The following is a 22434-nucleotide window of genomic DNA, read 5'->3' on the forward strand; positions in this document are numbered from 1 at the left end:
TGCTGCATTACACTGTTGACTCATGTTAAGCTTGTGGTCCACTAAGACCCCTAGATCCTTTTCACATGTACTACTGGCAAGCCAGGTGTCTTCCTTTTTATATATGTACAGCTGATTATTCCTGCCTACTCCTATTGAAAATCATTTTGTTAGTTTTAGCCCAGTTCCCCAATCAGTTCTGGTTATCTTGAATCCCTATTCTGTCTTCTCCAACATTAGCTACCCCTCCAAGTTTGGATTCATATGCAAATTTGATGAGCTTCTCTTCAATTCCTTCATCAAAGACATCTATAAAGACATCAAACAACAAAGTGCCTAGGACAGAACACTGTGGCATTCCATTTGTCTCCTTTTGCCAGGTTAATTAGGAACAATTTGTGAGCACTCTTTGGGGTTTGTCAATCAATCTAGCCCACATTTTACCAACTTATCTACAAGAATATCCTGGGAGCTTTGTCAAATGCCGCATTAAAATCAAGGTACGCTACATCTACAGCATTCCCCTGATCCACCAAGCCAGTAACACTATCCCAAAAAAGAGACAGATTTATCGGGCATGTCTTGTTTTTGAGAAACCAATCCTTTTCTCAGTGCTCATGAACTAATTGTTTGATTATCTGTTTTAGGACCTTTCCACAGTCTCACATGGGCTTCCTACTCTTTGGATCTACATATTTCCTTTCTCATAAAAGCCTAATACAGAAGTAAATGCGCATGCAGAATAACTGTGCATGCATACCATGAACATTTCAACCTCAGAGACAATATAACTGTTTCAGATCAGAACCACCAAGAGAACAGATAACCTACTCTAAGTGGAGATATTGTTTTCTGCATCCCTCAAAAAAGCTGAATGACTGACTTCTAGCATACTGCAATTTAACTGCTTTTTGCATAAAAATGCTCAGCACAAATGTTTGATCTTAATGTGTCTCTGGATATACGGTATTTTAGTTACATTGGCTGGGTGACATTGGCTGTGATCCTCACAATTATGATGTTTTACCTCCATTGACTTCAGTGGAGTTTATGATTGTAGTCATGGTTTCAAAGGGTACATCCCCCAGCCATGGCTTTTCTTTCAGCAGTGGAACTCATGTTAACTTGCTCTAACTGTGGTGTCCAACTCTGTTCTAAACTGAGCAATTTTCTCCCTAAAGTGTGTTGCAAAATTGTAACAACAGGCTACCAAGGGGATTGGAGCAGATGGGGGGGGGGGAGCCCATTCACCACTTGGAAAAATGATTGCAGATGCAATAGTGGTGGTGAAGCAGGGTTTCTTCACTGCCACCACCATCACATAGCCATGATTATGGACTCTCACCCCTGTCAGTTCAGGTTCCAACTGAAATTTATGCCACCCTCCTATATCGTCACATGTGGTTCACTAGAGCATCAAAGCAACTGTATCCATGGCTCTAAGCATCTCATCATTTCCTAGTGTGACAGGACCCTGGACAGCAGCTGGAAAATATTCTTGAGCATTTAGGAACCCACTAGATTCAATAAGTGTTTATGTGGGTCCCCACCCTTGCATAGTGGTGCAGCTGCATTCTACCCCAAACTCACCAATGAGTGAACTATCCATGAAAATGGGCTCATAAGTCCCCCAATCAACAGAATTTTGATTGGCAAAGACCAAGCTGAAATTATGTCCAGCCACATATGTCAGGTCAATGATGTAATGATGTATTATGGTTGCCATGGAAACCATGGAAATAATGAAGTCTTGAGCTGGCCCATTTGAGGTAGACATGGTGTGGATGTTAGAAGTGTCTCTCTCTCCTTGCCCCCAGCTGTGAAGGGGTTCTCCGACACCACATCTGAAAGTATTTCCATCAGTTCGGGAAAGGAGGTTGGAATAAAACAGGGTAGACAGGTTACTAGCAACATCCCTGCTCTGTCTCTTTGACCTAACACCACAACTAATCCCTCAGACCCATATACAATCTTACTAAAAAGAAGACTGAATTTTTACTGGTTTCATGAGCCCCGTTTCCCACCCCACTGACCAGGAATGGTGTTGCACCATTTAGTTTAGTTAATATAGTGGCACCCAGGTCTTGGTTATACACAAGATCAAAGTATGTGTGTGTTGGTGAAAATATTTCATTTTATTAAAATTCTGTCCGTTTCATTAGATGACCACAAGTTTTAGCATTATGCATAATTTTATAAAACACTATTATGCTCTTTGTTAGCCACCTTTTTCCAAAGTAAAAAGCTCTTTTCCTTATAGGGAAGATTCCCCAATTTGCTGGTAATTTTGATTGCCCCCTTTCTCCCACATTTCTAGCAAAGTTACATGCTCAGTCCTTTCCTAGCGAAATTCATCTTTTTCAAATCAGCTGTAGATTGGGACACTCTTCATTGAGCTTAAACACCTCAATATTTCTTTCCAATTATTCACCATAGTTCAGACTCCGTAAGCGTTTATGCAGATGATTTTTTAGCTGTAATGCCTGCATCACAGGGGGTTGGACTAGATCATGGGTAGGCAAACTAAGGCCCGTGTGTGTGTATGTGTGTGGATCTGGCCCAATCACCTTCTAAATCTGGCCCGCGCACGGTCTGGGAATCAGCGTGTTTTTACATGAGCAGAATGTGTGCTTTTATTTAAAATGCATCTCTAGGTTATTTGTGGAGCCTGCCTGGTGTTTTTACATGAGTAGAATGTGTGCTTTTATTTAAAATGCATCTCTGGGTTATTTGTGGGGCATAGGAATTCGTTCATTTCCCCCAAAAAAATATACTCCGGCCCCCCACAAGGTCTGAGGGACAGTGGACCGGCCCCCTGCTGAAAAAGTTTGCTGACCCCTGGACTAGATTATCCTTGGGATCCCTTCCAACTTTATAATTCTATGAAACATGGCAATGGTGGAAATGGTAAGGCCAGTACAGAGTGACAGCCATCATATTTGACAGAAGAAATATGAATATTAAGATCTCAGCTTTTTAAAGTAACATTTTTAGCACAGGAACATTTGTATATGCTATAATGATATAAAGAGAAGGGGAAGAATAAAATTAACATTAGATGACTCACCTGGCTGCCATCTTTTTGCCAAAACACAGCTGGCTGGGGATTTCCCTTCGTTTCACATGGAAAGGTCACTGTTCGGCCCTGAGCAACAATCTGATCGCGTGGCCTTACCACAAACTGTGGAGGTGCTATGATGTGAGAGGTGAAAATATGTTGTTAAGAAAGAAACATTCTTTGCAGCTATATGTAATATATAAAACGGGAAAGGGCTGCAATTATTATTATTTGTTCCAGAGAATATAATCTCTGACTTATTAAAAAAAGACACATTTTCTAAAGATAGGAAAAGTAGCCACAAGTTGTGTAAAAGCCAAAGGAACAGTATTTGTAAAAGCCAAAGGAATAGTATTTTTGAAAACAAGATTCAGAGTTGTGCCAAAATACAGTTTAGATAAAGGTACTGACAAATTTCCACCCAAATGCATACTAGGATTTTATAAATTACCTGATAATGTTTAGCAAGGAAATATTCCACTATTCCTTCCATTTTTTATTTAACCATTTGTAAATTTGTAACATTTTACATACATAAAATTTGCTGCAGTTTTCCATTTGTGTCTTTTATTCTTATAGGCTACCAATATGCATGAACACATTGTTTAAAAGAGCTTGTCAATGGGGATCTAGATACAATCTTTTAAAAATATTAATAGTCTTTTTTGTGCTATGATTTAGCACATATTTGCATTGATTAAATCATGGTGCAAAAGGAAATCCTGCTGCAAATGTATGGTTTCATTGAGAATCTTTTTGCATGATGCTCTAATCATGTGCATATGTGCTGTGCACTGCCATTTAATCTGTAAAGGAAAAAAAAGACAGTAGCTAATTGAAAACTGCATACGGTTCTGAGATTTATTTTAGAAATTCTCCAAGTTAAAGTAAAAGGCGAGTATAGTGGAATACAGGGCAGAGCCAATCCACTGAATAATAATTAAATGGAATGGGGGAGATTATCTCATCCTTGCTTTTCAAATGTCTTTCCACTTACCCTCTATGGCACTTTTCATTTCAATTAATTTCCTAAGCGTCCCTAACAAACAGCAACAACCCACAGATGACCAAGCAGGAGAAAGCTACAGCATTACTCATCGCTTGACATTAACAATATTATTTGATCTCCAGAATACTGTACATCACAATGCAAAGCCACAGTGTGAAAAAACTGTAGAAGACACATAGGCTGAAAGCACATTTTCCAAACAGTGTGTGTGTGTGTGTGTGTGTGTGTGTGTGTGTAAACATGGGCACAGGCATATACTACATGAGGCAGCACTGCTTTTTCTTCTGAAACATAGATTTTTGACACCTTTGATGTTACAGTAACTGCAGCTATATTAAGCACATAGACATTAATTTGTTGATAATAAACATCGTAAGCTCCTTCCCAGAACTTGATTTTATGGATTGGACACTTTAGGCATAAAATAGCCCAAGATCAAAAAGTTTAAAGAACAAATAAAAGTAGAAGTCTAAATGTATCAATCAGTCTATTGCATACACTCTTATAAGACACTCAGGTGATGTATGTGATTTTTGGAACCTGCAACAGCTGTTGGAAATGCTGCTTCTCCTAGGTTGCATATATCTAATAATCTATAATATATCATGTTACAATACCTGTTGAGAAAAATATTTACTGTGTAACAACCAAGCTTTTTGCTATCAAGCAATTAACATTCATTGCTTCTGGTCCAAAATTAACAGGTCATAGGAAACATTTATGTTTGACATTTCCAAGTTAAAGGCAATGGCTCTAAAAGAAAATATATTTCATGCTTTTCAGAGAATTAGACAAGATTAAAACAACAACCAGCAAGAAGAATTAAGATTAGAGGCCTAAGACACTTTCCCCCTAGAAGCACTGTTTGGAAGCAATGTAAATACTGTACACAGTAAATTAGATTTGATTTCTGGCAAATTATGCTTTGATACTATGTTCAGCAAGCGCTGGCTTCAATCAATGTCACACTAAAGCTCTGTTATGCTAATAGCAGCTTGGGAGGGCAAGTTGGCTGATATGGAAATGAGATGGTTGAACATGAATAGAAAGCACAGGCCAAGTACGAGGTGGGTATTGAGATGAGGGGATGGGACCCTAAGGTTAATCACATCATGTTCAGAGTTGTTTTTACAGAGGAAGATTGTATTCTACAGCAGGAATTAAAAGTGAGGCGCAAGACAGGAGTTGTATGCATTTTTATGTTACTCAAGACAGTAACAGCAAAACATTCCCCCTCCCACCCCTGAAATGTCGTTTTGTGCCTGACTGAATGACTTTTAAAGGTCACACAAAGTGATACAGTTATTTTGTAGCTCAAGATTTGGTCTTGAGTCTTTAAAAGCAGTCCTCTATCTGCAGTCCTTATCAGGCTTTTTTCCCCAGCTGGAACTCACCGGAACTGAATTCCAGCACCTCTCAGGTGGGTGCCATTGCCATTCTAAGAGAACAAGAGAGGCATTCATGGTGAGATCTGGCCTCTGTTTTTCTTGGAAAATAGCACTGGTCCTTATATACTAATCACTAGCATAACAAAGGTGTTACTGAATACTAATAAAATTCTCAGGCGTAAGGGTAAAAATGGATCAGCCAGGCAGAAGCTGCATTGCACCACTTCAGTTATTCCCTACTGTAGTCATAAACAGATGAAGATGTATCAGGTGGTTGCAAGTTAGCAGAGCAAAATGTGTCACAGCAACCATTGCATTGTTAGGTAGGAAAAACAAAAGGAAGTAGCAAATGCAGGACTCCTAATTTTCTCGAAATCCATTAGAATAGAGAAGACAACGGAATTAATTTATTGGGGGCTCTACATGGTTGTAACTATAACGCCTTGAAATGTTTAACCAGGTTTGTCACAGTGGGATTAATCGGTTGCTAACTGAACTCAGAAAGAAATAAAAATCTTATATCTCAGGCACTTAATGGAATGTAACTTATAAAGAAACCAGAACGACAACATCAACTTTAAGGTTTATTTAAATCCAAAACTGACCTTTTTGAAATGTAATTAAAAATTATTTTTGGAAAGCTTACAGTTCAAAAATGGGAGCTCACTTGAGACTTTCATGATTTATTAACACAATGTTTACCTCAAAGGAAATGGTGTATCAAATGAGATCTTTAATTCATGATGGAACTTGTGCCTTCAGGCTGCAAGATCTAAAACAAATACATTCTGAAAGTCCTCTTCCAACTGTAGTTAATTTATTGTCTGCACAAGGACTGGAAGTTTAATTGCTTAAATCTTTCGGCTTTGAGATTCATTACCTTAGAAACCTACTTTTTCTCTATAACTGAAACTGAGCTACTCAATGTAGAGTCCTGTGAACCCTGTTCCTAAAACCTCCTTGTTTTGTGTCTGCAGTCTTCATCCACATAATCTCACAGAAAAGCAAAAAGTTAAGAATATTCAAAGGTGAGTCTCTGCGAAAAAAATAATGTTTCCTTTAAAGTTCCATGAGTGATTCAAGTACAGAATTTTCAGGAACCTGAAGTTTCAGACAACATCCTTTTGCAGATGGATAAATGAAACCTGGTCTCAACTGTTAAGGGAGAACAGAGCTAAAATTATAGTTTGATGATCTATGACTTCAACTTAACTGTCTAAAATATATCAGGGATCTTTAGAGCTTTGGTAAAATGTGTAAGGATTGAGTAGCAGGAAAGACTTTACAAGAAAGCAACTCTGGTTGTCTAACAGATGTCATCTTCTGTCTATTAAGATGAGTGGCTTTGCACCTACCTATCTGCTCTTAACTACTTATTTGCTGAAAGCCTAGCTCCTCCACTGAAATAAGGTTCCCAGAGTGGCCAACAAATAAAGAAGAAGATATTAATTGTGTTTTGGAGTTAAAGTCTATTAGGAATAAATTTCCACTGGATTGTGGCCATGTGTATCTATTAATTATTCACAGATTTTAAAGCAGTGGAATAAATTTCTGCTATACATTACGTGGATAGTACAATGCTTTCATTCTACATTTTAGTTTGATCTCTCTCATTTAACTTTGCTGCTTTCTCACAGTATTTTCCTTTATTTGGATTGTACTCCCAAGACTGTGCAAGATGGCAGTGGTGATGGAAATGTAATAGTAGGTAAGGTATGTTCACTTCACCAACATGCCTCAAAAGAGAATGCTTACTTAGGCTGATGAAGCAGCATTTCAGCTGGCTTTCTCAATATAAATTGTAGCATATTAATGAAAGAAATTAATCTGGAAAAGTTGAAGTTTCTATTATATAAGCCAAAGTGTAGTAATCTGGCTCCATGACACCTGTTCTTCAAACACTTTTATGCTATTTTAAGATTTGTTTACATCAAAACGGAGCAAAATATCTTTAATTTAGAGGCTTTTAATTATCAAAGAAAAATAACACCTCGGTCTCAGTCATGTTTTCAGAAGTTCAATATCCTGGTTAGTTCATATGTAAAAAAAAAAGAGAGAGAACAAAAAGGGGGGGGGAGTGGTACCCAAAGACTAATATTTTGCTTTTCTATGTTTCAGAACCAACCTATCCTGCTGTTGTACACTTCTCAAAAGTCCCTGTTTCACTCCTCCCTGTTCCTGGCCACACTGGAAACAACATATCACTAGTTTTGGTTTGTCTTGTTTTCTGAACCTGGGCTTCTGGTTTGTTTTACCCAAACCACAAAGAACAAGCAACAAGCCTGGGCTCAGATGACATGTCAAACCAAGACTAGTGGTTTTTTGCTGTGAGTGGAAGAGAATCAAAGTGGAGATTTTTGAGCACGGTACACTAGCATGAGGCTCGTTCACATTAGACCATAGTTAAACACAACCTACGGTTTAACATGATGTGCAAACCAAGCCAATGGCTTTCAAATTACTGTGATGCTAAATGATGAATGTCTAAAAGTATGTCACCAGCATGAAAATTTTGGAAAACTCTGAATTACAGGATTTGGGGATGTAAAATATCAATATATTTTACAGCAGCCTATATAGCCCAAGCCTAAATAACAAACAACACCTAGCTAATCAGCCATATATATTGGCTCATCAGATGCTTAACAATAATTCTGATGAGGGTAGCCAGCAAAAAACAAAACTTGACTAGCCTCTGGAAGCTGCCATATATGGCTGGGAATCCAAATCTGGCTTGACAGATTAAAAATTGTTCAGTTTCAAACAATAACATGTCAACTTCCTAGAAAAAACAAAACTTGCTATGCACAGATAGCTCAATTGAGAACACTCTTAGGACTCAGCTACATTTGTAAAGATAAAGCACTTTATATGCGTTATAACACTATGGCACCAGATGGCACTGTGGAGTCCCGTTTTTCACCAACGGAGCTTCCCTGTATGAAGTTTACAAACTGAATAGCTTCTTTGATGTGTCTACATTTAGCCTTAATCTCAGGGTCATGGGTTAAAGCCCCATGTTGGGCAAAAAGATTCCTGTATTGCTAGGGGTTGGACTAGATGACCCTCATGGTCACTTCAAACTCAACAATTCTATGCTTCTAGAAGTTGCATCTAAGTTTAGGTGGTATATATTACTATCCTAGTCCTGGCTATTGATAATTACTTGTGATAAATTGCCTTCTGAAGGCAAGAAATACATTACATCAGTGCACCAGTTTGCATTAGGAATTACATGAGTGCCCTACTTGCTAGCATTAGTTCAGACAAATGCTCCAGGGTCTAGACTGGTTTCCTGTAGTTTTTGAGACATCGTGAAAGGTATTAATTTTGAGCACTACCTATCTTGGTTTTTAGATTTTGCATCTTTTTCTTTCACAATTCTTACCATCTTCAAATCACTTCTGTCAAAAAGGACATGCCACATAAATGATATCCAAGAGCCATGAGGCTGCCAAAGTCCAAACCAGTGCATTAAAGTGCTTAATTTCTTTTTCTGTTTATTTTTGATGGTCACTGTTAAGTCAGTTTTATAATTGATCACATTTGTTTTGAATTTTTTTTTAAATTTCTCATATTTCCCTCACCTGGTAGAGTAATGACATTGATATTTTTGGATCCTCCCCATTGGATGTTTGATTAGAGCATTTTACTTCCAACAAATTAAATTTTCTCATGAAATAGGAAAACTATGGATGAAATTAATGTTCCCCATTAAATTGTCACTCACAGTATTTGGAATAAACTCTTTGCACTGCATCAGTGAGAAATAGGAAGGGGGAAAAGTGTGTGTGAAAATATTAACTTGTTCATCTGGAAAACCCATCTGATGAGTGGAATAACAGAAGCAAATGGTCTAAATAGGAATAAATACCCTGCTTCCAGAACCCATCTGCTGTAAACTCCTGTAGGAAATCTTTTCAAAAGCTTAAAATAAAAAGAACAGCTATTTCAGAGATGAGCAATACAGTTATTACTCATAATGTTTTGATTTGCTAATGGGAATCTGGTACAGAGCTGTTATATTCACCAGCTGCCATCTACCTCAGGCAGAACCATGCTTGACTTTGCATATGTACAGTCAGTACCATATGCTAGGAATGGCTTGCTTTGACCGAGCAGACAGAAATAATTCAAGCTTAAATTTTCACGCCTGTTCAAAAAAAGGATATGACAATACAGATAAAAACTTTAATATCTGAAACCAGCAACAACATTGCAATCACCACAGGAATTCTACATTTGAAAAAGCCACATTAAAAGTACTGGTAACTTATTTATTTCCGTTCCACTTGAAATACTGTAAAATGAAAGTAGAGATTTCAGAATCTTTATAATCTTTCATTTTTAATAATGATTTTAAACAGTGTTATCAAGTTTCATTAAAAAGGACTGAAAATTCTGTATGCTCACCTAGAAGTTACGCTTCCACTGAACATCAGATGTAGGACACTTGCGTAACCCAGGCACTTCAGATACAAATTTAGTGCTCCATCAGAAAATAAAATCAAAATTGACAGTGATTCTGTAATATTAATGGTACTTAATTCAATTCTGTATAAATATTTTTCCAACAGTAGTAACAAATTATTTTATTTTAGAGATCATATGGAAAACATAGACGCAGAACTTTCAGACCTTTTTATGCAAGGAAAATAAATACAAAATTGAAGGCATTTATCTAAACCCCACTTATGAGTGTCCATTTCATAGATTTCAGTGGGCTAAACAGGCTCTTGAAATTATAATCTGGACTTTGGCCATTAGGATACAATTTAAAACATATATAATTACTGACATCAAAACAGAGTGCAGCTTCTTTTTTCAAAACAACAATTGAAATATTGGAATAGACAATGATTCATTTAAAAAGAATCACAATTCACTACACAAAAGCCGTATTCCAAACAGAGGACACACAATGATTTGCGTAAGTAGGAACACTGGATGATTAAGGTCTAGGTATTAATCAAGGACAGTCAAGACTAACTGGATATTCAAGGTCCAGAACAGATTAAAAACATTTTCTCTGACACATTGCTTTGCCTATTAGATATGTAGTAGTTAATAACTACTGAAGATAGTCCTACATGGTTAGAAAATAAAAGATGAAAAACTGTATGAAACCATGCTAAAATGGATAGAATGATGATTACTTACCAACAGGGCGAGCTGGAGACATTACAATGGTGTGGTGATAATATAACAAAATTAAAAGAAAAAATAAAGAAAGTTTGTCAGAATGCATGATATGTAATGTTATGCTTTAACTGTGGATACTCAGTTGAACTAAATTCTCATATATTAGCCATAGTTAAATGCTTCTTGCTGTTATTTAAGTTACAGTTATTAGAACCTTTTTGTTCCTGCATAGGATTTGATTTTTAAAAAGTAAAGTAAAGAAAGCTGTCTGGAATCAATCATATGAGCAACACTTTTGATAGGTTCATATGCCATCATCAAATGCCATTGCTAATGCTTTATTGAAGTAAAGTAGTTCTACATTAGCCCAAACTTTTAGACCCTGATGAATACATCATCGAAAACCATAGACTGGCAAATGTCAATCCAATAAAAGAGAAGCATCACTGTATGATTTAAATACCAATTGAGTTTTAAGCATGGCTGATCAGGACTGCAGTACAGGCCAGAGAAAAGCCCAAGGCACCATTTTTCCTCATTCAGTAATAGACACAAAGGATCATACTACATCCCTTTTCCAATCTCTGACAGACCTGATGAAAATATAACATTACTCCCAATGGCCATAGGAATTTCAACTCAGATGTCCCAAATTGCTGCTTAGATAATTTCTAGTTTCTTTTTAAAATGTGGGAATGATCGACAAATTATTTCTGCTTCAGACTGATACTAAGATTGAAAGTAGTTGCTTCAACAAATGATTTCATTCTAGCAGAATACTGTCATTACATTAGAGTTGTCGGGGGTGAGTGGGATCTGTCACACCTGCTTTTACTCAACATATTTTACGGAAGAGTTCAGAGATACACTGGGTATTTTTGGTAGGTTAAATATAGGAGAGAGGAAACAGACCTAATGTTACTAACCAAATTAATAAAGTTATACTGTTAACTGCTCCCCCCCCCCAATTTAACTTTGTTAGATATAAGCAGCAATCCTATAGTCAGTGCTTACCTTTAAGTACCTTCTACTGAGTAGACATGTATAGAATATGCCTGTAAGAGGCCCAAGTCAGACTTTTGGAACTTAATATGTTGTGACATCTTTTGAATATAATAATTTTATTTATTGTTATATTCTGTGCTTTTTTTCTGTGGGTACACAGGGGTACACATACCCCTAAACATTTTGTGAATCTTTGTCTTTTTGTCCATTTGCTGTATTTATTTTTCCAGATTTGAACTATAAAATGGTGATTTTCTTGAGTCAAAATGAGAGTACCCCAAACTGGTTTTCTTTTGGGGGGGAGAGAGCACTGGTTATACTTATATATTTTATTTCCCTCATTCCCCATTATACTATCACTATCTTCTTCCCTAAATGCCCAAGGAAGAAATTTACAGCTACTTGTGAGAGATGGGGGAGGGGAATTAGAATAATCTGCCACTCCCTGCACCCTGCAGTCTTACGAGTTGACTCTGCTTAGAGGTATTTCCACCAGCTGCTGGAGAGACCAGGAGAGCATTGGGAATGAGGTGATAGTAGACACAAATTGGCTTGAATTGTGGGCTGATTTGTGGACTCCCTGGTCCCTAGAGCCATACATTCAGAACTAATGGGGCCTAGCAGGCTGCCATTGACAGGTCAACCCAAGGGGGAAACACCAAAGAGAATGTCACCTTGGGAGTTATGATAGGGGAGGGGGGGACGGAGAGTGTACCACCCCTTAACATTAGTTAAAAGGATCACACATGACAGATGGCCATCCAACCTCTGCTTAAAAACCTCCACGGAAAGAAAGTCCATCACTTCTTTTGGGAGTCTGTTCCACTGCTGAACATCTACCATCAGGAAGTGTGAAACAGTTGTGAAAAAGACAAATTCTTTCCTAGGGATCATTATGAAAGGAACTGAAAATAAAACTGCCAATATCACAATGCTGTCATACAAATCTATGGTGGAAACAGATTTGGAATACCATCTATACAGTTCTGCTTGCCATATCTCAAAAAGGATATTGTAGAGTTGAAAAAAAGGCTCAGGGAGGGCAACAAAATGATCAAGGGGAAAGCAACTTCCCTAGGAGGAAAAGGGAGTTATGCATGGCAAAGAGAATACGAATGAAGAAAAGTTTTTATTTCTCTCTCTGAATATTAGATGAATCAGGACAGATAAAAGGAAAGTACTTCTTCATTCAGTAAAGCAGTGATGGACACTAACCTGGATGGCTTAAAAAGAGAATTAGACAAATTCATGGAGGATAAGGCTATCAATGGCTACTACGCATGATGGCTATGCTCTGCTTCCAGTTGCAGATAGCATGCTTCTGAAACCACAGGAGGGGAGAATGCTCCTACAGTTTTCCCATGGGCATCTGGTTGGCCACAATGAGACCAGGATGCTGGGACAAGATGGGTCATTGGACTGATCCAGCTGGTTTTTCCTATGTTATTCTCATTAATAGTTGAGGGTTCCTATACCCTATTTAGCTTTAAAAAGAAAAAAAAAATCCTAGCTTGGCTTTCAAGGATTGCCTTTTATCTGCTAAGGCTTGTCAGCAAAATGGAAATCTTTATGCCAAAGCTGCATGTAGAAAACACAGTCCTGCTGTCTACTGGAACAAATACTAGGTTTTGAGGACAGCAGGCTAAAAGCAAGTATTTATTTATCACCCTTGGTGTTAAGTTGTGGGTGAACATATCAGACGACACAGCGATTCTTCAAGCAGCTCTTGTTTATTCACAGGCCAGAACAGAACTGAACTGAAGGGTTCAGCCAGCCTGCTTACATAGAGCTCCACTAGAACGCAACAGTAACCATTTTCTGTAACTATCCAATCACTGAACATCACTTTCGATCCCTTATTTGCATATGTGGACCTGAACTATCTACAGTATCCCCCTGCTGGCCCAGGGTGAGAACTTCAGTACATAACACTTGGTGAACTCAAATACAACTACCAGCAGGTACAGGATATCCTGAGCACAGCAAGTAGGTCAGAGAGTGAACAGCTGCTGCAAGCCCCTTATACAGTACAACAAGAAATTCCATCACTAGAGTCAGAAGTTTTGTGGGTGACTGTCATTCCGTAAGTTTATGGGAAGTTGTATGTCTTTTTCTCTCTATCCATTGGCTCTTTGAATAAGTGGTTCATCTTACATTGATACAGGATCATTAGTAAAGATGAGGGTAAAACATGGATAAAATGGTGAGGGGGGGACAGTATATGAATGCAGAGTTAGTAAGGCTGCTCATGAAAAATATTTCATACTTATGCATTATTGGAACAACATTATTGGGTGAGCCGGCAATGAAGCGTAGCTGACAGGGGCAGAAATACTACATAGGTAAAATGCCTGGTCTCGTTGAAGCCAATCAATACAAGACAGCAATTCTATGCTCATTTACTTAGGAATAAGTTCAACTGAATATACCAGAATTTATTCTGAAAGTAAATAAGCATAATACGAGGTTTCAGGTCAGTGGAAGAAGGCACACCACTACAGTCCCCCTTTTAAAAAGTGTCCTAGAGACTCAAAGTTCAAATCATTATATTATATACACAAGGAATATTATTTTTGTTAGAGCCATAAAAACAAAGGGAGTTTGACAATGCAGCTTTATATGCAAAATTTCCAGTCTCCTGACTTCAAACATTATATTTCTTGGCTTTTTAAATGTTCTATTATATATCTGATGTTCAACATATACTTGCAATGCAGTGTCTTCCATTGTACGGAATAAACACTATGCCTATGGTTAGTTAAATTAGAAAGGGTGAGGTGGGGGGAGAAAGATAAAGAGATATCTTCTTTCATGTAGGAAAATCAATTAAATTATATATTTTCTTTTTTCACCTTAATTTGCTCAAGTTCAGGCTCCAGTGAGTTCAACAGATTCCTCCTTGTCCCCTTTGTTCAACTCACTACTCATATAACTATGCTAAGCTTCAGCCTAAAGAAATTGCTGGTCTCTCCAACATGTGCCCTGGCTGATATTATGAGGAAATATGAAGTGTGCAGCTGACTAGTGTATTTCCACAAAAAAAGGAAGGAATGGGTATGATGCTATTTTCTCCAGAATGAAAATCTATTGCCTGCTTTTCTCAAATTACAAAATGGCAATCTATAGTTTGTACATGAACATGTTTTGCAGCTTAAAACAAAAACTTATTATCTAAAGTGAGTATTAATAGTAATATTTTAGCAGCTGGATTACCACAAAACCTCTCTCTTTTATCAAATCTGGACAACTCCTCTCCCTCACTGCCTGCAAAGCCACTAGGTTAACTTCCCCCCCTTTTTTGTTCCAGATTCATCAAATCAAACTGAACTGTGTCTATGTATTAAATGATGGAAATGGAAACTGGCGTTTCAGGTCAGTTGACCTCTGTTCTAATAAAGCAATCCATAGAGACTTTGATCATCTGATTTAATGCGTATGAAGGAGAAGGAACACTGATAAAGCTAAAAATGTTCTTATTAACCTTTCACAGCTCTACTGAACCTTCAGCACACGCTGCTAAATTGTGAAATAGTGTCTGAGTGATATCCATCCATCCATGGATAAGGGTATATCTAACAAACACACAAACAGATACACACAACTTATTATAATATATTACAGGTATATTATATGCTGCCTATAAATATTTAGATTAGTGTTTCCATATTGGACTCACATCACTGATAGTCTTAATACTGTTGACATTTTGACACTGCTGAGGACATATATCCATATGCCTTATGATTTTGCAAATGCCTCAACATGTGTGCAGGTTTCAGGAATCTGTACTGAATCTCCAGACCGTCGTAATATTAGTGTGCTGGTAGATCCTGGAAGGAAATAATAGTTCACCCCAACTGGATTCATCCTCTGGATTTAAACAGTACATCTCCCAAAGAAGTTCACACCTGGCTATGTAAAGCAAGGCAATTGGAACCAGGCAAACGTCTGCACTAAGTGGAACTTACAGACAGCAAGACTTGAGAGCAAGTTATTTGTTGATCTACAGTCTGTTGCCCAATAGGGACACCCTTTGGCCTCCAAAAGGATATGTATTTGGTGTTCCCCAATATATCTCAATTCTGCCACACACACCCCTTTTCTTTCTCTCTAGCATGAAAATTTACCATTTTTTCTGTAGCCTGATATCACGATTCTTCCTTTTTCTAAACCAGTGGTGGGGAACTGGATCTCCCCTACCATTCCATGGGCCAAATCTGAATGGTGGGAAGGGCCACTCACCCATCAGTCACATGTTGTCACAATGACATCAGGTGATGTGGTGTTTTGAAGCAGAGCTATTTGCAATTACAGGGCACCTTTAAAGTCTGCAGCATCATGGCATCTCTTGAATACACATGCGCACGAACACACACTTCTCCCTTAAGCTAAATCAATTTCTCCCTTTCTTCATCTTAGATTTTCTATTCTGGCATAGAAAACAACTTTAGATTTTTGTCTGAAGAGATTTCCATGGCTTATAAGGTTAGAATAATGTGAAATGTACTAGTTTGAGCATCTGTTCACTATGTTAATTCTTCCTAATACAACTCCTAAGCCAACAATTAACTATGAATACTGGGAAGTATGTGTGTTTTTGTGTTTACCACTTTAAGACTTTTTTCTGCTTTTCATGATGTGTGAAAGGTAAGAAACACAACTTTCTATATGCAAGTTAACTAGAAAGGGTAATTATTACAAAACTGTTCTTTGCACCCTTACATTGTGAACTCTGCGCATATTGGAATCACCACAGAGAGCAAAGAACAAACAGAGTATAAACCCAAAGAGTTGGATCTCAACTTATGTCACACTTGGAGCAGACCTATAAGATCAATGGGACTTAACTTAGGCAGTCACTTAGGAGCTTTAGCTTTCTGGTAGAGCACACAATTTGCACGTTCAATGTTCCATGTTCAACCTTTTGCATGATGACTTAAAATATATATATTGTACAGAGAAATACCCTGCTCCAGATTCTGGAGAGCTGCTGTTAATTAAGCAGAGTACTGGGGTACTGGGCTAGAGGGCTATTGGTTTTACTCAATAATGCACCTCCTTAGCATCCCAATGACTATTCTAACAACAATCTTTAATCAATTAATGACTAACGGCAGTAGAAAGGATATTTTTTAAATAAATAAACTCTTACAAAATTATATACAAGAAAAAGCTGTTTTTAAATATATATATTTGAAATCTAGCCGTAATTATTTTGACTCAAAATCATTGTATTTGCACCATTTTAGAAAACAGAACCACACTATATTGCAGTCCCTTTCCCATAACCCAACACTTACCTCGAACAGTTAGTGTAGCAGAGGCTTCAACTTTTCCAACTCTGTTCTCCGCTATGCATGTATAGGTCCCCTCATCTGTGCTCATCGCTTTTTTAATACGCAAGGTGTAGTCATCTTTGATGTCGTATCTGTATTTGAAACAGAGAAGATGAAAATCACTGCTCGGCTTAATGTCTTACCTGGAATATACCATCCTTATTCTATCTTGGATATATCTCTGGAACATAATTTATTATGTGGAATTAGATAATTCTACTGAACATTAATCTTCATGACACTTTTATTGCACCATGCATTACTTAAAAACTTTACAGCCATAAAATTAGTATTGCTATGTTCATGTGGTATCAAGGCTTTATTAATAATATCAGTCACTCTGCCCTTGATCTGGAGCACTATGATAAAATAGAGCTAACACGCATCAGTTATCAATATATGACATTCCAGGTTTACCCTGAATCTAAGTACCTTACTGCATGTTTTACTTCTGGCCTTTAAAATGTTTCATCTCCATAGTAAACTGCTAACAAAGTTGACAGTTTCTTTTCTGGTGTGGGGAATATACTGATTTAAACTAACACAGTAAATAAAAAATATGTAGGGAAAGCCATAGTCAACAGTAAAGAATCTGCTTTGCATGCAGAAGGTCCCAGGTTCAATGCCAGGCATCTCTAGCTAGGGTTGGGCATATCCTCTATAAGAACACGACAAGGCTGCTGGATCAGGCTAAGAGTCCATCTAGTCCAGCATCCTGTTCTCACAGTGGCCAACCAGATGCCTGCGGGAAAAACCCTTAGGCAGGAATCGAGCACAAGAGCACTCTCCCTTCCTGTGGTTCCAGCAACTGGTATTCAGAAGCATTACTGCCTCCAGCTGTGGAGACAGAGCATAGCCATTATTGGCCTTTGCCTCCATCAGACTGTTCTTTTTGTTCTTCAGTCCCTTTTCTCTGCTTATACCAAGGACTCTGTACTTTCCAATATAATGGGAGCTGGGGACACAAGACAAGAGAATTGGCAGATTAAAAGGGAGAGTTCTTAACTCTCTCTCATCTCCTGTTTGTACATTCATGGTTTCCTCTGACTTTACAACAAGGCTGGGGAATCTACACGGGAGAAAGTGGTCAACATGAATAGTGCCTCTCTGGGAGAAAGTGGTCTACAAGTGCCTCTCTGCTTCTGCACTGATGTGAGAGAACCACAGGGAAACCTGTCCTTCTGCCCTAAAACTTTATTTTTGTTCTGCAGGTAGGTACAGTTTCAAGTAAGTTTAAAGTTAAATAGTGGTTTTTAATGGTTAGTGAGGAAACTTCTCCCTGGCAGGTACCAAGAGCTAGAAACAATACAAGAAGCTGCCATGAATTAAGTAATTTGCCATTCTGATTGGCACTCATGAACAGGAAAAACGTTACTATGTTCATTAGACTAAGCACATGAGCAGGAAATGGAAGTATCAAATTTCCAGAAACTGTTGATATGCTATTGTCAGAGGTTATAATTAGTATTGCTATTCTTTTTAAAAATAATAATAATATTTTTTTCATAGAAAGCAAGCAGTGAAAGTCAGGACCTAAATTATTTCCTTTAGTTTTGTTTAATGTTAAGACTGACTACAGTGGAATTGAAAATACAGAGGCAAAAATCTAAATCTGCAGATCACGATAAAGCTTGGCCATTTCATATGCGAAGAACAATTCCCACCCTTCTAAGAGTACAGAAAGTGGCTAGCATATACCTAGACAGTCAAAAGGGTATAACTGACTTGAACTTTAATGCAGACAATCTTGGATACAATTCTGACAATCAGCTTTGGGCTGCAGCTGACTCATTCCCACTTCATCTCACTGATGTACTGGTTCTGGCATGCCAGCCAGCTGCCTTGTAAACCTCAGCAGACTTCATGTTCGCACCTATGAATCATGCAACTGTGCAGAGACTGATGGGTGTACAAGTTATTTATGTAGCATGCCAGGACAGAGAGCTAGCCACAATGATAATCTTGAGTACCAGTGTGGAGATTATAGAGTAAATGTGCCCTTAGAGTGGTCAAATCAGCAGCTATTTTGAGAAGGAACACCAACTCATTGCATTCTAGCCTGCAAATTATCAGTGGGTTTCTAGACCACCCTGAAAAAGGCATGCTATCTAATGAGCAGCCAGTGTACAGTAAGGCTCATGAGATATTGCAACCATCTGTTCTCCTAAAGAATTGATGTAGTGCCCCATAGTCATCTGTTCTACTCACACTGCCCACACAAGTCATCATGGTTCACTGATAATCTATGACAGGTGAAGCAAGAAAATAAGAGGTTGGAAGTTAATTGGCTCTGAATACTCTGTGCAAAGGAATAATATGAAATGGAAGATTACATTTACGTATTTAAGTGACTTGTAGGGAAAGAAAATGAAAGACATATTGAGTTTAGCTTCTCTAGGTAAAATACCATAATCAAATCGACCTTAATGGTACATTCAGTATAGGCGCTGATTGTAGTCTGAACCATATAACCAACTTGTCATATGACAACCATATGATAGCCCTTGTTGGAAGCCCTTGTTGTAATCAACTGGCCCCTTTAGACTCAGCCAATTGGTTGGCAGTTTGAGATCATTGTCTGCATGCGAGAACTCATTCAGAGGTGCAACTAGCTCCACATATTACCACAGACATCTTGGCATATTCTGTGGTTACTTCATGAGGTGGGCTAGTATAGAATTTGCTCCGCACACAAGCAAATGAAAGCTCAAAAGTATGTACCTACTAGCCGTTGCTGCTTCTTGTTTCACCAACAAACTTTTCAAATAAGTACATTTTCAAATAAGTCCTTACATTAGCACTAGTAAAGACCACAATAACACTAGTGAGGACCATTGATATTAACCACTATTGTTGCTGTATTTTTCTCTTACTCTTCTTTCAAGGAGCTCAAAGCTGTGTAAACAGAAACTATTAAGAGCTCTAGAAAAGCAAATGAGATCACGAGAACAGCAACAGCAAGAACTGAATTCTGATCACATCTCTCTCACATTTCCTTTACTTGTGTCCTTACAGTATTTCTACCCCTCTATAGATTGGCTTACACTCAGCAAAAAAAGTAGAAAATGTCTTAAAAAGTGTAGTTGTAAGAAGCAATTGTTAATGCCATATACAGTTATTCCTTTTCTGAAGTAATAGCTACAGATAGTCTGCTTTTCATTAAGCAGAGGGGAAAGCATACATGAGAACAGATGAAAAAACATTACTGGTTAGGAAATTCTTAAAGAAATAGGGTGATTTTGATTTTGAAATTTGGCAGTCTCTGGCTCTTATGAATGCAGTCTTTGTTGCTGGTTTGATTAACGACAGTTGTACAATAGTGTGCTGACAGTCCCTGCCATTGAGACACATTTCCCCCCCAGATATGAAGCACTGCTGAAAAATGCAACCCAATCAGATTTGGCCCCTGGACAACATGTGCTATCATCACTGTACCGTGAATTGAGATTGATTGGTAACCAGCTGTGACAAAGTGGGGGGAAAAGAGCTTTGTATTTTTCTTGGAGGAAGAACTAGAAAACTTAATTGTGTCAAAACCATTACCATCTGTAGGTGAAATAATGATTAAAATAAAACAAGTTAATCTACAATATCTAAATTTAGCTTAGATACAGAAATCCTTGCTTCATACTATTATGAAGCAGTGGATTTTCAAAGTCTAAATTGTCTTCTTATTTTTTGTATATATTTCTGATCCCATCACAGTGAGTGGCACCTTGAGCCTATATCCTGATGGCCCATTTTTCTGTGGCCCATTTTCATTATATAAATATAATAAAGTAGCAGTTCTGCACTCACTTCCTTGGGAGTATGCCCCATTGAACTCAACAGAACTTACTAAGCTGCTGCCTGAGTGCTGGAAGAAAAACTCCCTGCTGCAAGGCCCATTTCCACCTGGCCTAGGGGGCAGAGCCCAAACTCACCCTGAACAGCTGGGAGGCCAGAGGGACACTGCTGGAATAACTCTTGGGTTGGGGCAACTGGCTACAGTGCTTTAAACGGTTCTAATTTTAGTTCCTCTGTTTCATTTTTGTCAGGTTGGTGTTGGTTAAATGTTTAGTTAGGGTTGGCTGTTACTTTAATTTGGGTATAACTGTAAACTGTTTATTATTGTTGTTTTGTGTTTTGTTTTATTGGTTTGTTTGTTGCTTGTATAGGATATCTTGTTTTTTAGTGTTTGATGTTTTGTTGTGTTTTATATGTTGTAAGCTGCCCAGAGTGGCTGGGGAAACCCAGCCAAATGGGTGGGATATAAATAAAAGATTAGTAGTAGTAGTAGTAGTAGTAGTATAGATAGCACTATAAATAAATGAATTGTAATATGTTGAAATACCCATTAGAAATTAGGAATACAGTACCAAAAAGATCCAGAATTCAGTTGTTTCTAGTATGGTTTGTGCAGTTCTGACAATAGCAAAAGGGCATGGGACAGGAACAATAAATGCATGTGTTATCATATAGAATGTCAGGTTTGTTCTTTAGCAAGTGGGGCTTCTGTTCTGCACTCTTGAAATATGCACGACCAGATGGGATTGGTTCCACTTGGGAGCTCCAAGTTGAGCTGAACCCTAACAAAAGAAAGGGATTATAAGCAGAGCTGATCAGCTGATCAGCGGTGATTAGCTTTCCAGAACTCCAGAGTACTGTAGCTGATCCCTGCTGAAAGTGTGGCTTGGGGACAGTGACAATCAGCAGACCAGTGTTGACTTAAAGTACCACATGGATCGGCTGGTATCTTCCTTTGCAGCATGGCTTGAACTCAGCTATAACAGTCTTTCATTTAAGCAGCCTATCATTAATACTTCAATCAGTTGTACCAAATGGTTGTGCAAACAGAAGGCAGCTTGTGCAGTCAGTTTTTCCCCTTCACTCACATTCTTTCCCTGATTCCTTTGTCTTGCCTAATAGTGCATGCCAAAGGCTCCAGGGGAAAACCACATGGCATGGGGGAGAGGGACAGCCCTATGTAGCATATGCTGCAGAACTTGGAAAGGGCATTTTAAAAAGGAACCAGTTCCAGTTCAACATGTTCAAAAAGGAACCTATTCTAGCGGTGCGCGCAGTTTGATCCATCTTTTAGATTTAGGGGAGCTAGTCTCAAACGTTTGTTGGGGGAGACCTAGGTTTTTTTTTGGGTGGAGTTATTTGTCCTGTCTTCACACTTTTTATGATGGAGGACCGCTGTAGCCACCCCCAACGACACGTTCTCAAGATGGAGGGGGAGGGAACAGCTGCAGTCGCCTGCAGTTCCTGCGCAATGTTTGCCATCTTGCCAAAGGTTGCAGGCAGCTTTACCTGCAGCAATTGCATGTTGATTGCCCTCTTAAAAGACAAAGTCCAGCAATTGGAGGAACGTGTAGCTACGCTCCAAAGAATTAGAGAGCTGGAGCTCTTCTTGGAAGCAACAGAGCACACCGTCTCCACCAAGGAGGAGACAGGGGACTCCCCTGAGAAGGAGGCTAGTTCACCAACACAGGAGCCAGATATATGGAGAAACGTGACTCAAAGAAGTTGGAG

At 38.3% G+C, this 22434-nt stretch overlaps 1 protein-coding gene across 22 annotated transcripts in view; it reads right to left on the reverse strand.

Annotated features, from left to right (window-relative positions):
* The window catches only part of ROBO2 (roundabout guidance receptor 2), an 835262-nt gene that overhangs the window by 129232 nt on the left and 683596 nt on the right, over positions 1 to 22434 (reverse strand). For 15 of the 22 annotated variants that reach the window (XM_081003976.1, XM_081003968.1, XM_081003970.1 and 12 more), the window contains 3 exons: positions 16882 to 17009; positions 10595 to 10606; positions 3047 to 3171 (listed from right to left, as the gene is read on the reverse strand). In XM_081003976.1, coding sequence (XP_080860102.1) covers positions 3047 to 3171; positions 10595 to 10606; positions 16882 to 17009 — 265 coding nt within the window. The remainder of the gene's footprint in view (positions 1 to 3046; positions 3172 to 10594; positions 10607 to 16881; positions 17010 to 22434) is intronic. The other 7 variants (XM_081003977.1, XM_081003969.1, XM_081003975.1 and 4 more) reach the window with 1 other exon arrangement.

The sequence above is a fragment of the Podarcis pityusensis genome (assembly GCF_964106645.2).
Source record: "Podarcis pityusensis genome assembly, chromosome: 4".
Classification (NCBI taxonomy): Eukaryota; Metazoa; Chordata; class Lepidosauria; order Squamata; family Lacertidae; genus Podarcis; species Podarcis pityusensis.